The sequence below is a fragment of the Neoarius graeffei genome, chromosome 21, assembly GCF_027579695.1.
Source record: "Neoarius graeffei isolate fNeoGra1 chromosome 21, fNeoGra1.pri, whole genome shotgun sequence".
Lineage (NCBI taxonomy): Eukaryota > Metazoa > Chordata > Actinopteri > Siluriformes > Ariidae > Neoarius > Neoarius graeffei.
Window position 1 is genome coordinate 23721353 of NC_083589.1, and position 17997 is coordinate 23739349.

General features: G+C 40.6%; 1 protein-coding gene across 3 annotated transcripts in view; it reads right to left on the bottom strand.

The window, feature by feature from the left end:
• Positions 1–3897: 3897 nt before the first annotated feature.
• LOC132869588 (adenosine deaminase 2-A-like) overlaps positions 3898–17997 on the bottom strand; it is a 29356-nt gene continuing 15256 nt past the window's right edge. For 2 of the 3 annotated variants that reach the window (XM_060902848.1, XM_060902849.1), the window contains exons 2-10: positions 13073–13388; positions 12611–12830; positions 11608–11818; positions 11347–11474; positions 11031–11121; positions 10804–10912; positions 6280–6437; positions 4633–4835; positions 3898–4546 (exon numbers count right to left, since the gene is read on the bottom strand). In XM_060902848.1, coding sequence (XP_060758831.1) covers positions 4456–4546; positions 4633–4835; positions 6280–6437; positions 10804–10912; positions 11031–11121; positions 11347–11474; positions 11608–11818; positions 12611–12830; positions 13073–13388 — 1527 coding nt within the window. In that variant the 3' untranslated portion in view covers positions 3898–4455. Of the gene's footprint in view, positions 4547–4632; positions 4836–6279; positions 6438–10803; positions 10913–11030; positions 11122–11346; positions 11475–11607; positions 11819–12610; positions 12831–13072; positions 13389–13572; positions 13818–17997 lie in introns of all 3 variants that reach the window. The other variant, XM_060902850.1, reaches the window with a different exon arrangement.

A 17997-nucleotide genomic window follows, 5' to 3' on the forward strand; every position in this document is an offset into this window, starting at 1 on the left:
GTAATGCATAGAGGAGTCTGTGTTGAGGAGGGGGGGAGGGGGCTGCTGTGATGACTGGGGGGAGGTGTGTTGAGGGAAGAAGGAGAGATGGCTGCAGTAAGGGAGAGGGTGGGGGGAACATAGGCTGGTTGAACCGATTGAAGAAGTCATTCAACTCGTTCGCCCTCTCCACTGTCCCCTCAACAACTCTGGTCTTTGTATTGTGGCCTGTGATGGTTTTCACACCTTCCCAGACCTCCCTCATGCTGTTCTCCTTCAGCTTCTACTCCACCTTTCTCCTGTAGCTTTTCTTAGCTTCCCTCATGCAGCGTTTCACCTCCTGTTGTGCTGCTTTCATCACCTCCCTATCCCTGCTCCTGAAGGTGGCCTTCTTCCTGTTGAGGACAGCTTTCACTTCCTGTGTTACCCATGGCTTGTTATTAGGGTAACACCGTACAGTCTTAGTGGGGGAGACCATGTCTGCACAGAAGTTGAGGTAATCTGTCAGACAGTGTGTCAGCCCCTCTATGTCCTCACAGTGTGGGCTAAGCAGCACATCCCAGTCCGTGATGTCATAGCAGTCTCTGAGGGCATCTTCTATTTCAGGGGACCACCTCCTGATGGAGCTAGTTGTTGCAGGCTGCCTTTGAACCAGGGGGGTGTACTTCGGCTGTAGAAGAACCAGGTGGTGGTCAGACTTCCCTAGTGGGGGGAGGGGTGTGACTCTGTATGCATCCCTCACATTAGCATACAGCAAGTCAGTTGTCCTGTTGTTCCTTGTTGGACAATCCACAGCCTGGTAAAAAGCAGCCAAAGTAGAGTCCAAAGTAGCATGATTAAAGTCCCCAGAAATGATGATAAATGCCTCAGGGTGCTGTGTCTGCAGCCTTGCTGTGACAGAGTGAATCCTCTCACATGCAGTGGCTGCATCTGCCTTCAGAGGGATGTACCGTAAACACAGATGGTGATCACGTGACTGAACTCCCTCGGCAGATAATATGGCCGCAGGCTAACGGCTAGCAGCTCCAAGTCCAGGCAACATAAAACTGTCTTTATGGAGATATGTCCCGGGTTACACCAGCAATTATTGACATAAATGATGAGTCCCCCACCTTTGCTTTTCCCGCATGTGTTAGTGTCTCTGTCAGCTCTCACAGCAATGAATCCCCGCAGGTCTATGTTAGCATCCAGTACAAGGTGTGTTGGCCATGTCTCTGTAAAGATAAATAAGCTGCTCTCCCGGTAAATCCGCTGGTTGTTCAGAGCGGAAAGCTTGTCGACTTTATTCGGCAGCGAGTTCACATTCCCCATGATAACGGAGGGAATGGATGGTTTGTAGCACCGCCAGTTGTCCGCTAGCCTAGCCTTTAGCTTAGCTCCAGCTTTGCAGCCCCTGGGTTTCCTCCTCAGCTCGGCCAGGATGGGGTGTCGTATCCCAGCTTGTCCCATTGTTTTCAGGGCCAGCAGCTCCTCTCTTGAATAAGTGAGAAAACTGGCTCCTGGTTGCATGTTAAAGTTAAATATATCCATGTTATATAGTAAAACACACTATGTCTTTGTAAGAAGAGCAAAAAAGTAAAAAAAAGGTGGAAAAAAAGAGGTTTAAAGAGCTAAAAACTACAGAGCTACTGGAGAGGCAGCCGTCTCACACAGTGCCCATACATATTATGGGCTTGCTGAAAAAACCATTCCAGATTTAGTGGCTCATTCAGCCACAAGAGCATTAGGGATGTAGGGCAAAGGGGTCTGGGGTGCAGTTGGTGTTCCAGTTCATCCAAAAGGTGTTCAGTGGGGTTGAGGACAGGGCTCTGTGCAGAACACTCAAGTTCTTCCGCTGCAACCTTGACAAACTATGTCTTTATTGAGTGTGTTTTGTGCACAGGGGCCTTGTCATGTTGAAACCAATAACTGAGTTTTTGCTTTTCTTCTCAGTCAAAAGCACAGTACAGGTAGTCGTCGACTTTGGTTACGACTGACTGGTCGTAAACTGATCTGGTCGTAAGTCAGCCTATGTTAAATGAACGTAAGTATATTGTGATGTGTAATGATATTGTAATCATCTTAAAGTCTTATTTTATCAACATTTTCTTATTTCATTACCTTGGCTCATTATTTGGTTTAAGTCAAACACTGCATACTACACTGCGTACAGTACAATTCGTTTAATATGTGCAAAACAAAAAATACGAAATACAGGTGTGAAAAATAGAAAGCATTTTAGTTTGAAACATACCCAAATACAAATGGAAAACATAGCAAAATACAAAATTTAGTGACCGCTGGCATCACTGGTGCTTGGCTGTGGGTCGTCTATGTCATCATCAGCTGTTGCAGCGCTCGGGCTGGCGGGAGCATTTGCTCGTTTCATAAACCAGGAGCTGGGGCGGAAACTGTATGACGGAGTGCATGAGGGAGTGCGAGAGAGACTGCCCATGTACCTGGAGCTGGGGCGGAAACTATTGTACGCGGCGAGAGGCGCTGCCGGGAGCTGGAGCGGAAACTGTCGTACGCTCAGCTAGCTCAGCTGGGAAACACTTGCCAGTCATAACCAGACGGTTGTAAAGGCGATCAGTCGTAAGTCGCATAGGTCGTAAGTTGACGACTACCTGTACTCAGTAGTCCAGAGGTCCGGAGTCCAGCTGCTGCTCAGCCTCTATGTGCACTGAACAGAACTCCCACATCTCCTCCTGTGACTAAATCTACTCTCCATACCAGTCCTGCTGGGGGCAGAATGCCAAAATGGACTCCTCCTAGTAAGGCGTGTATAGAATGCATGCATATGTAGACAACGATGACTTCTTTAAAGTGAATCTTGTGCAGTTGATAATCATGTACAAACAGCCGTCTCTCTCTGCAAGGGATGTATCCTATTGTCTGAATGTCTGAATTTTTATCTACAAAGCAAACTGATGCTTTACTCTAGAAATATGTATCATATTGAGGTATACTAATTATTAATTCCGCTATCTAAGACCTAAGCAAATGATCTGTTAATTTTTTTTTCATTGGATGTTATCAGGTCTGGTAGGAAGAAGCCCTAGCTCATGTCAGAGTCCTCCTGTGAAGTCCCCTGGACTTGGTCTACGATTAGGACTGTCCCGCCTGGCTCGAGTAAAACCCCTGCACCCCAACACTGTAGCACAGTAGAAGCTTTTTGTTTAAAAAAAATCATTATACTGAACATAATTGTATCTGTCTAGCCAATATCTTTTTTTTCATAACTGTCTTCACTTTTTTTAATTGAAAAACGTCCAATCTACATATTTTGTCTTTTATTTGTCTTCGGCGTGTAGTGAGAATTAAAGGTGTAAATTAAATCCTTGTCATGTTTCAATCGAAATCTCTCCTGACTGCCAATTTGTACACTGCAAAATTGTTAAAGAGGGTGATGGGAAGTCCAGTACATTTGAACCATTCAAGTAAAATGAATCAATTGCTCCAAACTAAATCAAAGATTCGAAACATGGGTTTTGCACGGAATTAGGATGGTTCAAACATGCGGCACATTTTGTTACATGTTGTGTCTCTTTCTTTTATAAGTTAGATTTCTGGTTGGTTATAAATACATTAATTACTTACATTAATCTGCCTGTTCATACACAATAGAAACAGTTTGAGGAAGAATCAGATACGGGTGTAGTCAGGTATCCACATACTTTTGACCATGCACCTAGTGTTGAGATTAAAAGTTCCTGCACATTATTTTTCCTTCTTGCTTTAAAAAAAATTAACCTGTTATTATTAAAAAAAAAAAAACTTTTGTTCATCAAATAAGTTTGATGATGCATAGAAACAAATTCCTGGCCAATTTTTTCCACACAACTTAAACAATATAGACAATGATCTGGCTTTATTTCGCCACGTAACATTTGATCAACTGTCTGAAAAGAAGACACGTATTGATCAGGCAGAATGCATGTTTATTTTATACACGTCTTATCACGTTTTCACAGATCAGAAATAAAAAAAAACATTGCTCTGCATTATTGTAAGTAATGTATTATTGTGTGGATAGAGGCAGTGGAGTGATATTTATTGGAAGGCTCAGTTTTGAGGTGTTCAGAAAAGACTACACTGAAAACTGTTCATAGTCGTAGCAACTTTACTGGGAGTTAACAAAAGTTAATGAACTGGAGGCCAGATTTGTAGTCATTCAATGTTAATGTCGCTTAAAACTGACATTAAAATTCTGTTCTTGAATTGTGTTTTTATTATAAAAGAAAACCACAAGTTCCACTTTATTTCAGAAAAGCATATTGTAACATAAATTATCACAATATCACCCAGCCCTATGTGATGGAGACTTTTAGAAAACATGAAGGTCAGGATTTAGTCAACTAGCCAAAGGATCTCTGCAACAGTACTCCAATAAACTATGGCTTCACCAGAGAGTTGGTGGTTGTTGTTGTTGTTGTGGTTGTTTTTTTCTTTTCAGTGTGAAAATGTCATTCAAGTGTTTTCTTCAACTTTCAGTAACTATGGTGAATACTCCGATATAAATTTGTTCCACTTTTGCTGCCATAAGGCCATGGCCTTATCCTTAAGCACTGCTGGCAAGGAACTGTACCTGTATACAAACAAAACAAATCAGTCAGAAATTTCTTTCAAATATAAAAAAAAGCTTTAATCTAATTACAAAGCAAAGTCATTCACCTGATTGAATTCATTGCCAACTCCTTCAGCGTGCCTACATTGGCACTCAGACCTCCAATTCCTACAAAGACTTCATAGAAATCATAGGTGAGTCCAGTTGTGCCAAACAAGGCCGGATCATCAGAGCTCACCACCATGGGATGGCCCTCTGACATCAACACTGCAGCGGGGTGATTTCGCAGATCTGAGACCAGCTTCAGCACCTACAATACATATAAATCCACCACGACATTCGTGAAGAGGAGGACAGGTAGCCATATGCACTATATATACACACAAAAGCATGTGGACACCTGACCACCATATTCATATGTGCTTGTTGAACATCTCATTACAGATTTCGTCACCCTGTGTGTTTGCTGTTATAATAAGCTCCACTCTTTCAGCTCAGATCATTCAGATACAAGAGCATTGCTGAGATCAGGTACTGATGTTGGATGAGGAGGTCTGGGGTTCAGTTGGTGTTCCAGTTCATGTCAAAGATGTTCAGTCAGGGTTCTGTGCAGGACACTTGACTTCTTCCACTCCAACTTTAACACACCATGTCTTCATGGCGCTCGCTTTGTGTACAGGATCATTGTGATGCTGGAACAGGTTTCAGTCTCAGTTCCAGTGAAGGGGAAATGGTAATGCTACAGGATACAAAGACATTCTATGCAACTGTGTACTTCCAACTTTGTTGGGAGAAAAAACACATATGGGTGTGATAGCAGGTGTCCACATACTTTTGGCCATAGTGGACCACCACCAATACCACTTTTTGACCAACAGGGAAAGGGTTCTGGAACCAGTTCTGTTCAAGATTCTTTGAACCTTGGTGCCAGCTAGAGGACTAGCTTTGCTCAGAACCGTAGTAAATCAATGATGCATCATCAATGGAGGGCATTGCGCAATTCACAACAGGAGTAAACAGTAGCAGCAATATATCAGAGCATATTGATTACCTGCAAACTTTTGTTCTGTTATTACAGATATTTGTTTTCGGTCCATTTTTTCTGAAGATATATCCTTTTCCGTTGCGTTCTCCATTGCTGCACTCTGCTTCCTCTTCAAACTAATGACACGACCACTGATGTCACGGTTCGTGCTGGAAAAAACAGCTATATTTTGGTTCCAGCTGGGAACTAACTTTTCAGGTTTCGAACCAATTTATTTTTGGTTGAAATGCTCTGAACAGTACAAAATTTGGTGCACAAACAAGAACGGAACCCATTCCCTGTTGGTTGAAAAGGGGTACAAGAAAACTACTCCTATAAAATGTGCCTTTAAAGGCTGGTGTTTTGCACAATCAACTGAACTTGCAGATTTTCATGCTAATTTCAAAAACCCATGCTCATTAAACTGATAATTATATCATCACTATTTCATGAATAGTCTTCATACAGAATGTAGCTGGGCATTTTTTCTTCAACTGTTTTCTGATGTGTGTGATTCAACTAATCATGGCACATTTGTATGTCAGTATTTTGTGAATAAAGTGATTCTGATATGTTAGTGGTATTTAAATGGAAGGGACTAAGGGAGCCTATAATTGAATCAAAGCACCACAAAGACAATAAAACGTTCATATTTAGCTAAATAGCTATAGGGATACGGTATTTGTGTGCAGTCTATTTGCTTTATCAACACTTGATACTGATGCCATACCTGGTTGGATATAGGACATACTTCCACTGGCACTCCCAGTTTTCTGGAGAGCTCTTTAGCCAGGGGATGGTGCGCCAAGGCAAAACCATGCCCAATACGCGTAGTGTTGAATAACAGAGCATCCAGAATGTTCCTGTCAACATCTGTGCCATATAAGTCTATAAACACACACTACAGTATAAACAAGATGATAATCTATATTAAATACATCCATATTACAATATGTTTATATCAAAGTAACATTAGGGATTAGTTTATAGTTAAGTGAGTCTCAAAAGTATAAGGATATAATGCATTCAGATGTATTTGTATGCATATAGAAGCTATAGATCACCTCAGACTGAACAAAAAAGGAGACCAAATACGTTCAAACTTTAAGATGTTCGTTATACTAAAGCTTAAATGCAGGTCATTTATCACTAATCCATCCATCCATTTTCTATGCCATTTATCCTACGGAGTGTCATGGATGAGCTGAAGCCAATCCCAGTTGACACTGGATGAAAGTCAGGGTTCACCCTGGACAGGTCGCCAATCTATATTGTAGGGCTAACACGGAGAGACACACTCACCATCACACCTATAGGCAATTTAGAGTAGCCAGGCATGGCAAGAACATGCAAACTCCATGCAGACAGGCCCCTGCTGACCAGCAGATTCAAATCCAGAACCTTCTTGCCATGAAGGAACAGCGCTAACTACTACATGACCATTTCACCAATTTATCACTAATAAAACAATTTTCTAAGCAATAAGGGTGTATTTGAGAAGGTGTTTGGGTGGTACAATCCTTAATTATACTCAATAATTAAGTTATTCCATGAAATCAGAGTCTTACATGAGCTGATAGCCAACGAGGCACATAGCACCGAGTTGGCTATAAGCCATGTACAACGAGATGGAGTGGAATAATTGTTTTATTCTATCATTCACTGGATTTTGAGAAACAGAGCATTTTTATTTTTGGCAAATTCAATAAATAAAAACTTTGTACAAAACGTCTGACAAAATCATTTCTGCTTAGAATGTAAACAAACCGGCGAAATAACAGTAGCAATTTGTGAAAAATGCTATTATAATAATAATAATAATAATAATAATTCTTGAAAAAAGATATGTTCTTAGCCCTGTGATGACCTGGCGACTTGTCCAGGGTGTACCCCGCCTTTCACCCGTAGTCAGCTGGGATAGGCTCCAGCTTGCCTGCGACCCTGTAGAAGGATAAAGCGGCTAGAGATAATGAGAATGAGATGAGAATGAGATATGTTCTTACCATCAAATACTTTTATTCCATATTTTGTTGCTTTTTTTGTATTTTGGGGGGTTTTATTTTCAAGTAGAGTTTTTATTTTGTCCTCAGTTGATTCAGCAATGTGCTCCGCCATTTTGTTTTTCTCTACTCACAGTAGAGTAGCTGATTGGCTACTCTACTACTAGGCTATCAGAGCGTGCAATTGCTCATATCCAGTGAATGTGGATAGAATAAAAAAAAGATACTTTTTAAACCCATTTTCAGAAGAAGATTTTAATAGGATAAACCCAAAAATCCATATCCCTGCATTTTTATTGATTGATATTTGGGCAGACCACTTATTTCAGAGACTGTAATGGGGGAGCAGTTTGCAAATGTGATTTACATTTTTTTTTGACTGAATATTTCTGATGAGATTTATCTGGTGTCGTTAGTGTCATTATATCATACTGCTATTATTCCCAATGACATTCATCTAATGAACTCTTCAAACTGCAGTTTCTTCAAACCAGTCACAAGTACCTTCATAGTTATTTAAGCACTGCTTTTATTGGATGTTTTATTATCTGTCATTTCGTTAATGCAGCTCTTGCCATCTAGAGCTCTGATATGGCATGTATCAGCCAGTACCAGGTCTCAGACAGGGCATGAGTCCTTTACGTGGACATTAAAGAAGGTGCAGGAAACTTTGGCACACATCCAGAGCTGTAGGATCTTGGCTGTGAGTATGTGGACAGGAAAACACACAATGAGGCATTACATAACACTGGAGGAACTGGGGTGTACATTGCTGATGCCCCCATAGGGAAAGTGTGAAAGTGCTCTTGAGGGTGCCCCTGTGGTCCAAGCCTAAATCAGAAAAAGTTGGGAGGGTATGTTCAAATTGAAGTTAAAACTGAAAACAATGATTTGTAAATAATATTTGACCTGTATTGCACTCAAAGCAATACAGTAGCACATTATGTGATGTTTTACCTCATGAATTTTATAGCTTTTTAGAATAAACACTTATTTTAATTCTGATTCTTGCAACATATTTCAAAAAAGTTGGGACGGTAAAGCATTTACCACTTTATAGTGTTTCCACTCCTTCTTACAACACTTAAAAAATGTTTAGGGATTGGAAACACCAAGTGTTGAAGTGTTTCAGGTGTGATTTTGTCCCATTCTTCCTGCAAACAGGTCTGAAGGTGTGCAATAGTACAGGATCATCGTGGTCATATTTTTCATTTCAGAATTCTCCACACATTCTCTATTGGGGACAGAGGAGACAGACACCCTGTTCTTCCAGAGCCATGCCTTTGTAACGTGAGCAGAATGTGGTTTTGCATTGTGTTTTGAAATCTCCCTGGAAAAGATGTCTTCTTGAAGGCAGCATATGTTGCTCCAAAATCTCAATGTACTTTTCTGCATTAATGTTGCCATCACAGAAGTGCAAGTTACCTTTGCCAAGGGCACTGACATAACCCCATATCATGACAGACCCTGGCTTTTCGACTTGTTGCTGGTAACAGTTTGGATGGTCCTTTTCATCTTTGGTCCAAAACACACCATGTCCATTTCATCCAAATCAGATCTGGAATACTGATTCATCTCACCACAGTACACGTTTCCACTGTGTGATGGTCCATCCCAGATGCCTCCAAGCCCAAAGAAGTCAATGGTGCTTCTGAACACAGTTAAGATAAAGCTTCCTTTTTATACAGTAAAGTTTTAACTGGCATTTGTGGATGTAACTCCATATCATAGTGCTTGATAAAGGTTTGCCAGAGTAATCCCGAGCCCATGTGATTATATCAGCTATAAATGAATGACTGTTCTTGATGCAGTGCTGTCTGAGGGATTGGAGATGACAAGTGTTCAGCTTTGGCTTGTGCCCTTGCTCTTTATGCACTGAAATTCCTCCAGATACCTTGAATCTTCTAATGATATCATGCATCGTAGAGGGTTAAATATCCAAATCTCTTCCTATATTTCTCTGAGGAATATTCTTTTTAAACACCTCAATAATTTTCTCACACATTTGTTGACGGGCGGCACGGTGGTGTAGTGGTTAGCGCTGTCGCCTCACAGCAAGAAGGTCCTGGGTTCGAGCCCCGGGGCCGGCGAGGGCCTTTCTGTGTGGAGTTTGCATGTTCTCCCCGTGTCCGCGTGGGTTTCCTCCGGGTGCTCCGGTTTCCCCCACAGTCCAAAGACATGCAGGTTAGGTTAACTGGTGACTCTAAATTGACCGTAGGTGTGAATGTGAGTGTGAATGGTTGTCTGTGTCTATGTGTCAGCCCTGTGATGACCTGGCGACTTGTCCAGGGTGTACCCCGCCTTTCGCCCGTAGTCAGCTGGGATAGGCTCCAGCTTGCCTGCGACCCTGTAGAAGGATAAAGTGGCTAGAGATAATGAGATGAGATGAGACATTTGTTGACAAACTGGAGATCCTCAGCCCATCTTTGCTCCTCAAAGACTAGGCCTTTCCTGGATACTGATTTTGTACCAAATCATGATTACAATCACCTGTTGACATCACCTGTTTCAAATCACATCATTATTTAATTGCTTTACCTCATTACTAACCCTAAATTGCCCCCATCCCAACTTTTTTTGGAATGTGTTACAGGCCTGAAATGCAGGAATGGATGTATATTAACAAATGAAACTAACTTGACCAGACAAACCATCTTGAGTTCATTCTGGGTGCACTGAAATACAAGTCAAATAAATTTAGAAATCATTGCTTTCTTTTTCATTCGCATTTTTCCATACCGCCCCAACTTTTTCTGATATGGGACTGTAGATAAAATGGAGCACTGCCCTACTGGGTGGCCCTATACAGTATAAGAAGAAACATGATGGAGTGCCCAAATGGTTGCCTAATATGAGGTGTTTTTTTATTTATTTATTTTTGCTAAACCTATAAGTTATCCCTTAATGCCAATTCTCTCCAAAGAATAAAGGCAGTTTGAGAGTCTGATCAATTGTATAAGCAGGACTGTCCAAATATGCCTGCACTGAGGGATATAAAGTGGATTGAGATGCATTTAAACACACTATAATTCATGCAAAAGATACTATAAATCACAGTGTAAATCGCAAGATGTTCCTTTAAACAACTCATTTATTTTCCTTTTAATTATGAACTTTTTCAGAGATTTAATTTTTTTTTTCGGCAGGATGTTGTGAAGTATTTATGAAGAAATCAGAACAAAATATCTTCTTTTGTAAACATTTGAATGTGAGTTATATTGACTGTATATGTAATATATTAATATGACACTTACCAGTCTCGCCTGCATGGAAAAAGTAGGAAAGTTTGGCTTTCACTTCAGCAGGAATTGATAGAGCATCTCGAAAATACCAGATGGAATTTCCTTTATCCTCACGCCCAACCTAAAGCAAAAGATAATCCCAAATTTAGATAATTAAATTACTGTAGATCGTAACAGAATTTCATTACCAGATGTATTTCTACTATGGATTTGGCATAAAGTCATGTAAAGGATTTCACCAGATCAAAGCCAGCAATAATCTCTGGATATCGTTTTTGCATCTCAATAGTATCTCTTACTGCTATTTTGACCTTGGACAAGTTCTGTAATCTGTACAAGGAAGCAGAAGAGATGCATCTCAAAACAGCAAAGCATTCACAAGATATACAGATGAGTGACAGTCAACATCAACAAAAATCAACATAAAAAGAGTCTTCAAGTTTTCAGCCAGGAAAATCAGACAAAACAGCTTCAGTGCAACTTGGGTCAAGTCTACAAGTTTCTGGAATTGTTGTACCAGAACAACTTGTCAAATGTAATTCCATGTCAGCTTACCTATTGACAGAAACAATTATTCGAATTCCAATGAAATCTGGATGCTCCAGCGTGAACTGCTCTGTTACATTTTTGTAGGTTTGAATAGACCATTCTCTGTCATAAATGGTGCCATCAAGTTCATATATCTGAAGCAGAAAATCATGCTTAGTATTGCTAAAAAAGCAGCATCATTTAGTCAGTTACAAACCTTGCCTGGAAATGAATACATCTTTACGTACACTATGACTTCCTGAATAACCATACTCAATATTCACCAACCTGGGAAAGGCCAGACCTCAGCTCCAAATACAAGATATTGTCATTGTAGAGTTGCAGGAGGCCTTGGTAAATGCACTCTTTAAAAACAGGTGCATATGAGACCAGCCCTGAGATTGAATGAAATGTTTGCTCAAACTGATTCCACACTTCATCCTGAGTTGGGTATTTTACATCAGGGTCCTCAGTGAACAGCGTGAGGTTCTGCATCAGACTGAGAGGAAAATGTGGAAAAGATTAGATTGACCTTACTTAACAATCCCTTGTATTGTTCATGTGTCTGTACTTGGGGTAGGGTGGCTAGACTGAAGCAGTTCCTCAAGAACAAAAAGCATTCAAGCCTGCTTAAACCAAGTTCTTCTCCAAGTTCTTCCATGGTAGAACTTTTTGAGCATAATTCTAAAATATATGTTTGGTGCACAAAACCAAACAAACAAACAAGACAGCTTATCATCCAAAGAATGAACCCACGCTGAAGCATGGTGGTGGCAGCATCATGCAATGTGGCTGCTTCTCTTCAACTGGGACTGGGGCTCTAGTCAAGATAGAGGGAATTATGGATAGCTCCTAATACCAAACTAGTGTATTTGGGCACAAAACCTGTAGGTCTCTGTTAAACAGGTGAATCTGAAGAAATATAAAACACAGCTTCCTCCAAACCAAGTATGAAATGTATCACATTCATAAGTTTCTTCAGATTCTTAAATAAGTTCTTAAGATCAGGAATAGAGAGTGAGGATTTTATATTTTCAGGCTTTATTTAATACATTTTAGAGGAACGTAAGACTGGGTTTGTATATCATACTACTCTTATCATGGACAAGATTGCTCTGATTCAACACTTATATGCATTAACAACCAAATCAGTTCAAACAGTTACAAGTATCAGCACTGCTATCTTAATAAAACATTAAACACTCCAGTAGGTGGTTTATAAAGACTATTCTCTGCTTCTCATTTTTTAAAAATAAATTTGTTTGTTTGTTTATGTGCTAGAGTAGATCACCTCTTGTCAAAAGTTGTTACATCACTGAGAGTGGCCCTCAGGTTCTCCAATAGGTTCCATCGAGAGCAACCCAAACGTGGTAATGGCTGTCGTGCTGAGAATATGAACTGCACACGTCCCGTCCATGTGAAACAAACGTAGCAGTGAGGCCGATATGTTACATTCATCACGAGCCAATCCACACTTACCAAAGCAGTGCTGTGTACATGTAGGATAGCACCTTAAAGGAACAGATAGTAGAATTTTGTGGTCATGACCTACTCAGTTCTCAATTCAGTCCTCTGGAACACTCAGTGTAAATTCTTAATGTCTCAAGTTTCTAAAAGCTCAGTAACCTAGATCAGGAATCATTATACTATAGATGGTACAAATAGAACCAAATAAACCCAATGTAGGCTTGTTGGGAGTCCTTGAGGAAATTTGGTACATTTTAGATAAGGAGTTAGAGATTCACAAAAATACCTTTTGGCATTTTTTTTAGTATTTTAAACACAGGACTCATTTGGATGTAGGGCTTTGCTTTAAAGAAGTGCATTGCTGGAGGGAAACATGGAGCCATTATCTCCCGCTCTTTCAGTTTATGCAAGAGTGAGTCAAGTCGACGTTCTGCTGCACTGAGCTCCACTCTGCCACCGATCTGCCTGGAGGCTTCCTCTTGGAGTAAAAGCTCTCTCTGATGAGGGTCTGGTATACATTTGCTATCTTTCACAGAGGCTAAGATCAGCATCGTCAGCAGAGCTGTAGTGCTGCATGATATGTAGTAAAATCTCTTCATGGCCTGTAAAGAAGAATGGGCAAAAGAGTCATAAATGAAGTGTAATTCATTACTGCTGATTCTCAGATTTAATGCAATAAGGCTTTATTTAGCTCAGCAATTTCCAGCTCACACTTAATATGTCATTTGTTTGAATTATTTGAATTAAGCAAACATGAAATAATAATAAGTTTGATTTATACAGCACCTTTCACAAACCCAAGGACGCTTTACACAGGAGTTACCCAAAAAAAGCCACACTGGGAAGAGTAGTGTGAGGAAAAGAGAAAAAAGTTTTCAAGTTAGCTTTGAAGGAAGAGAGAGTGGAACAATCACGATTCAAGCGATTGTGGTAACGAGTTCCAAAGCCTAGGAGCAGCAACACCGAAAGATCTGCCACCCAGAGATGCCTGTTTAAAACGTGGGACAGTCAGAAGTCCACAGACAGAAGATCTGAGGGAGCGGCAGAGACAGTACAAATGAATTAGCTCACAGAGATAGGAAGGGGCGAAACCATGAAGAGCTTTATAGGTTAAAAGCAAGATTTTGTATTTAATCCGAGAAATAACTGACAACCAATGCAGTTGCTGTAAAACAGGAGTAATGTGAGCAGTGCGCTTGGCGAGTGTGAGGACTCTAGCTGCTGAGTTTTGGATGTGCTGCAGGCGATTGAGCAATGTGGCAGGGAGACCATAAAAGAGAGAATTGCAATAGTCAAGATGAGAAAAAATAAACACATTGACCAACATTTTGGCATCAGTTTCCAAGAGAAGAGGGCGGAGACGTGCAATATTGCGGAGGTGAAAGAAAGCATTCTCAGTAAATAGTTTTAAATGGGGTTCAAACGTAAGGGTGGACTCAAAGAGAACTCCAAGGTTTTTTATAAACTTGGGAAGGACTAATAGACACACCATTTCATTAATAGTGAAACTGGAGAAGTTCAGAACCTGTCTTTTGGTACCTACTAATAGAACCTCCATTTTGCTAGCATTAAGTTTAAGGCAGTTCTTATGCAACCATTGCTTAAGGGTCAGTGATGCAAGTCCTTAGCAGCTGAACAGAGGCTACGGAAGGTGTAATAGTGATGTAGATTTGAATGTCATCAGCATAACAATGAAAGTTAAGGCAATGGTTACGAATAATCTGGCCTATAAGAGAAATATATAATATAAAAAGAAGGGGACCAAAGATAAAACCCTGAGGCACACCTTGAGCAACAGTAACAGTGGATGATTTATGAATACCAAAAGAGATTAACTGTTGCCTGTTTGCTAGATATGACTGAAACCAGGCTAAAGCTAAGCCAGTAATACCAAAAGAAGATAGTCTGGAAATGAGTATCTCATGATGTACAGTGTCAAAGGCAGCTGTGAGGTCCAAGAGAACAAGGACATTGAGATGGCCAGCATCAGCTGAGAGCAGGAGGTCATTAACAACTCTTAAGAGAGCAAATTCAGTGCTATGCAGATTGTGAAAGCCTGACTGAAAGGGTTCATAGAGATCATTATGAGCAAGGAAAGTATGAAGCTGAGAGGCTACAACTCACTCCATTACTTTAGCTAGGAAAGGGAGATTTGAAATGGGTCTGTAATTGGACAGTGAAAAAGAATCTAGACCAGATTTCTTTAGTATTGGTGTAACAGAAGCAATTTTGAGGGAGATGGGAACAGTGCCTAAAGCAAAACACTGATTAATCATATGAGCAATATAAGGGGAGATAGCAGATACACAGGATTTAAGAAGTGCAGTGGGTGCAGGGTCCAGCAGACATGAGGAGGACGAGGACTAGTCATAATTTCCAATACTTTAGAAGAATCAACAGGAGAGAAAGCAGAGAGACAGCAGTCAGCTTTATGAGAAAGAGCTACTTGCGAGACAGAAGAATGAATTTCAGAATGAAAGTGTTGGTAAATACTGTCAATTTTATCCTTGAAAAAATCCAAAAAGGCCTGACACTGAGCAGGGGAACTGGGAGTGATTGAGGAAGGAGGCTAAAGAAGATTATTTATTGTATTAAACAGATTTGGGTCTATGGTTGCCACTCTTAATGATGTTAGCGTAGTAGGAGGATCGGGCAGCATTAAGAGCATCCTTATACTTTGCGATGTGTTCAGAGAAGAGTGAAAGATGAATAGTAAGGCCAGTTTTCTTATAAAGGTGCTCTAGCCGCCTTCCCTTGGCCTTCATGGCCCTAAGCTCAGAGGTGAACCAAGGAGAAGCACGATTTGCGGAGACCTGTCTAGTTTTAAGTGGAGCGAAAGTGTTAAGTGTGTTAGATATAGTATTACTGTAAATAGAAACTGTATCATCAGGGGAGGAAACCTCAGCAAATTTACAAAAAGACGAGAGGAGAGAGGCAGAGAAAGAATGCACATCAGTAGAAGAAAGATTACGGAAAGAGAACGTAGAACGCAGAGGAAATTTAGAAGAAGGCACACTGAGACAACACTCAATCAACTTGTGGTCAGTAAAACCTACAACAGAACCAGTGGAGGAACAACTGCACACAAGGCCCCAGGGCAAAACACCAATCAGGGCCCCCCCACATGGCGAAATTGCAAACAAACAAATTAGAAGGCTTGCGGCATATAGGCCTACTCAGACTATATCTAACAAAAAGCAGTTTTTAAGAACGTAGTGTAGGTACAGTCCCTTTAAAAATTACATTTCCCATCAGCCAACTTCCGCGTTGACCTGCGTCATGCGGGGGCAGGATCACCAACGTCACATCCTCCATGAAAGCATAAGAAACCCGGGAACTCCTAGCTCCTCCTCTTTCGGCGCCGTGAATTCAACACGGACACAAGGAGGAATCGCTCACTTCACCCGAGCAAACCAGAAAAAGACCTCTTTCTTGCAAGATCCACGATTTAGCGCGATTTCTTTCTTACCCTTGGCCAAGGTAGACTCCAGAGTCGCACGATTCTTAACTCAATCGAGTTACAACCGGTTTTATTCGTATTAGAAGTGACGTCACAACTGCCGCCCAAGCAGTTTTAATTCAAAGTTGAGAAAGCGGCTGGACCCTTTTTTAACTGAAGCGCTGTGCACCTTGTTCTACAAAGATTTCCTTCCCACGAGCTACGAAGCGTCGGACCAAGAATTCTTTGTTTTTCTACAGAAGTCTCTACGGGCTCCTGTGAACTCAGCCTCTCCAAGAAATTCCCTGTGCTTCACGGAGATCTCCACAACGGTGAAAACTCCAAAGTCTCGGGACATCTTCTCATAATCTCGCATAAGACTGGCATTTTGGGGCATAATCAAAAAAACCTAGTCTTAGGAATTAGCTTTTATTGAAGTAGTGTGAATTTAAACTCAGGAACGGTTTGTTTACACTGTAGACACGCAGCGTGTCGAATTGAATTAATTGTTCTATGTTCTCTCAATTGTTTAATAGATAGGCTGTGCATGCTTCTCTTTATTCCTCACTAACACTTCAATTTCTTTATCACACATTTTGACCTTATCAAGGTTTCAGTGGATTCAGTACTGTTATAAGCTAGTGAAATTAGCCTACGGCTAATTTCTTTTGTCCCATTAGCATCCAAAGCTAAGTGTATTGTCTTAGAAACATGTGGCGGTCCCCCCCCCCACACACACCAACACACCTTAGCTAGCATTCCTTTACCTTAGCTAGCAACCCACGCTAGCCTTTCTTTTGCTAGGCCAAAGGCCTTACCACGCGGTGGTCCTCCCCCACACACACAAACACACCTTAGCTAGCATTCCTTTGTCTTAGCTAAACACAAGGCTAATCTAGGCCTCCACACGTGGCCACATGCCTCACAAACCCACCTTAGCTAGCTTCCCTTTGTCTTAGCTTAGCCACATGAGGCTAATCTAGGCCTACACAAACACGTGGTCTCCAGGCCTCACCAGGCCTTTCACACACAAACACATGCTAGCTAGCATTCCTTTGTCTTAGTTAGCTACCAAAGCTAATTTTCCCTGCTTTACTTAGAAACACGTGGTCACAAGGCCTCACACACAAACACATCTTAATTAGCACACAAAGCTAATCTTTTGTCTTCACTCACACACACTCACACACACACACCTCACTGTTTGTATATATTTCAACTGCCATTATCCATTTTTTATCTTTGTTATAATAAATTCATTTATTATTGAAACTGTGTGTTTATTTGTGTTCCAATATCTTTGAAGTCCCCAATCTCCAAGAATTCAAAGGTGCATATGATTTATGTAATATGATAAGTGATCATAATAATTTGGAATATACCATAATTTAGCTGTTTGGTAATTTATTATTAAGCACCAAAATTAATGGTATTAATTAATGAGACTGATTCCATGAGTGATTTAATGATAATATGAGACTGATTCAATTTAATTATTAACCTTCAGATTTAATGAGATTGATCACTCAATTACCCAAATGCACCTACAGTAGCCTTTGGACCTAGCCATGGCGAAATTGCAAACAAACAGAAGGCCTGCGGCATATAATCAAGCTATATTAGAACAGATCTTGCTCAAAGTTTTTTTTTTTTAATTATTATTTTTTTATAGGCCTACATAGCCTGTGTTTTTCATTCATTTTTTATTATGTTCCAAATAGACACTGAACAAAAAAAAAAAAAAATCCAGCAATCATGAATGATACACCCTC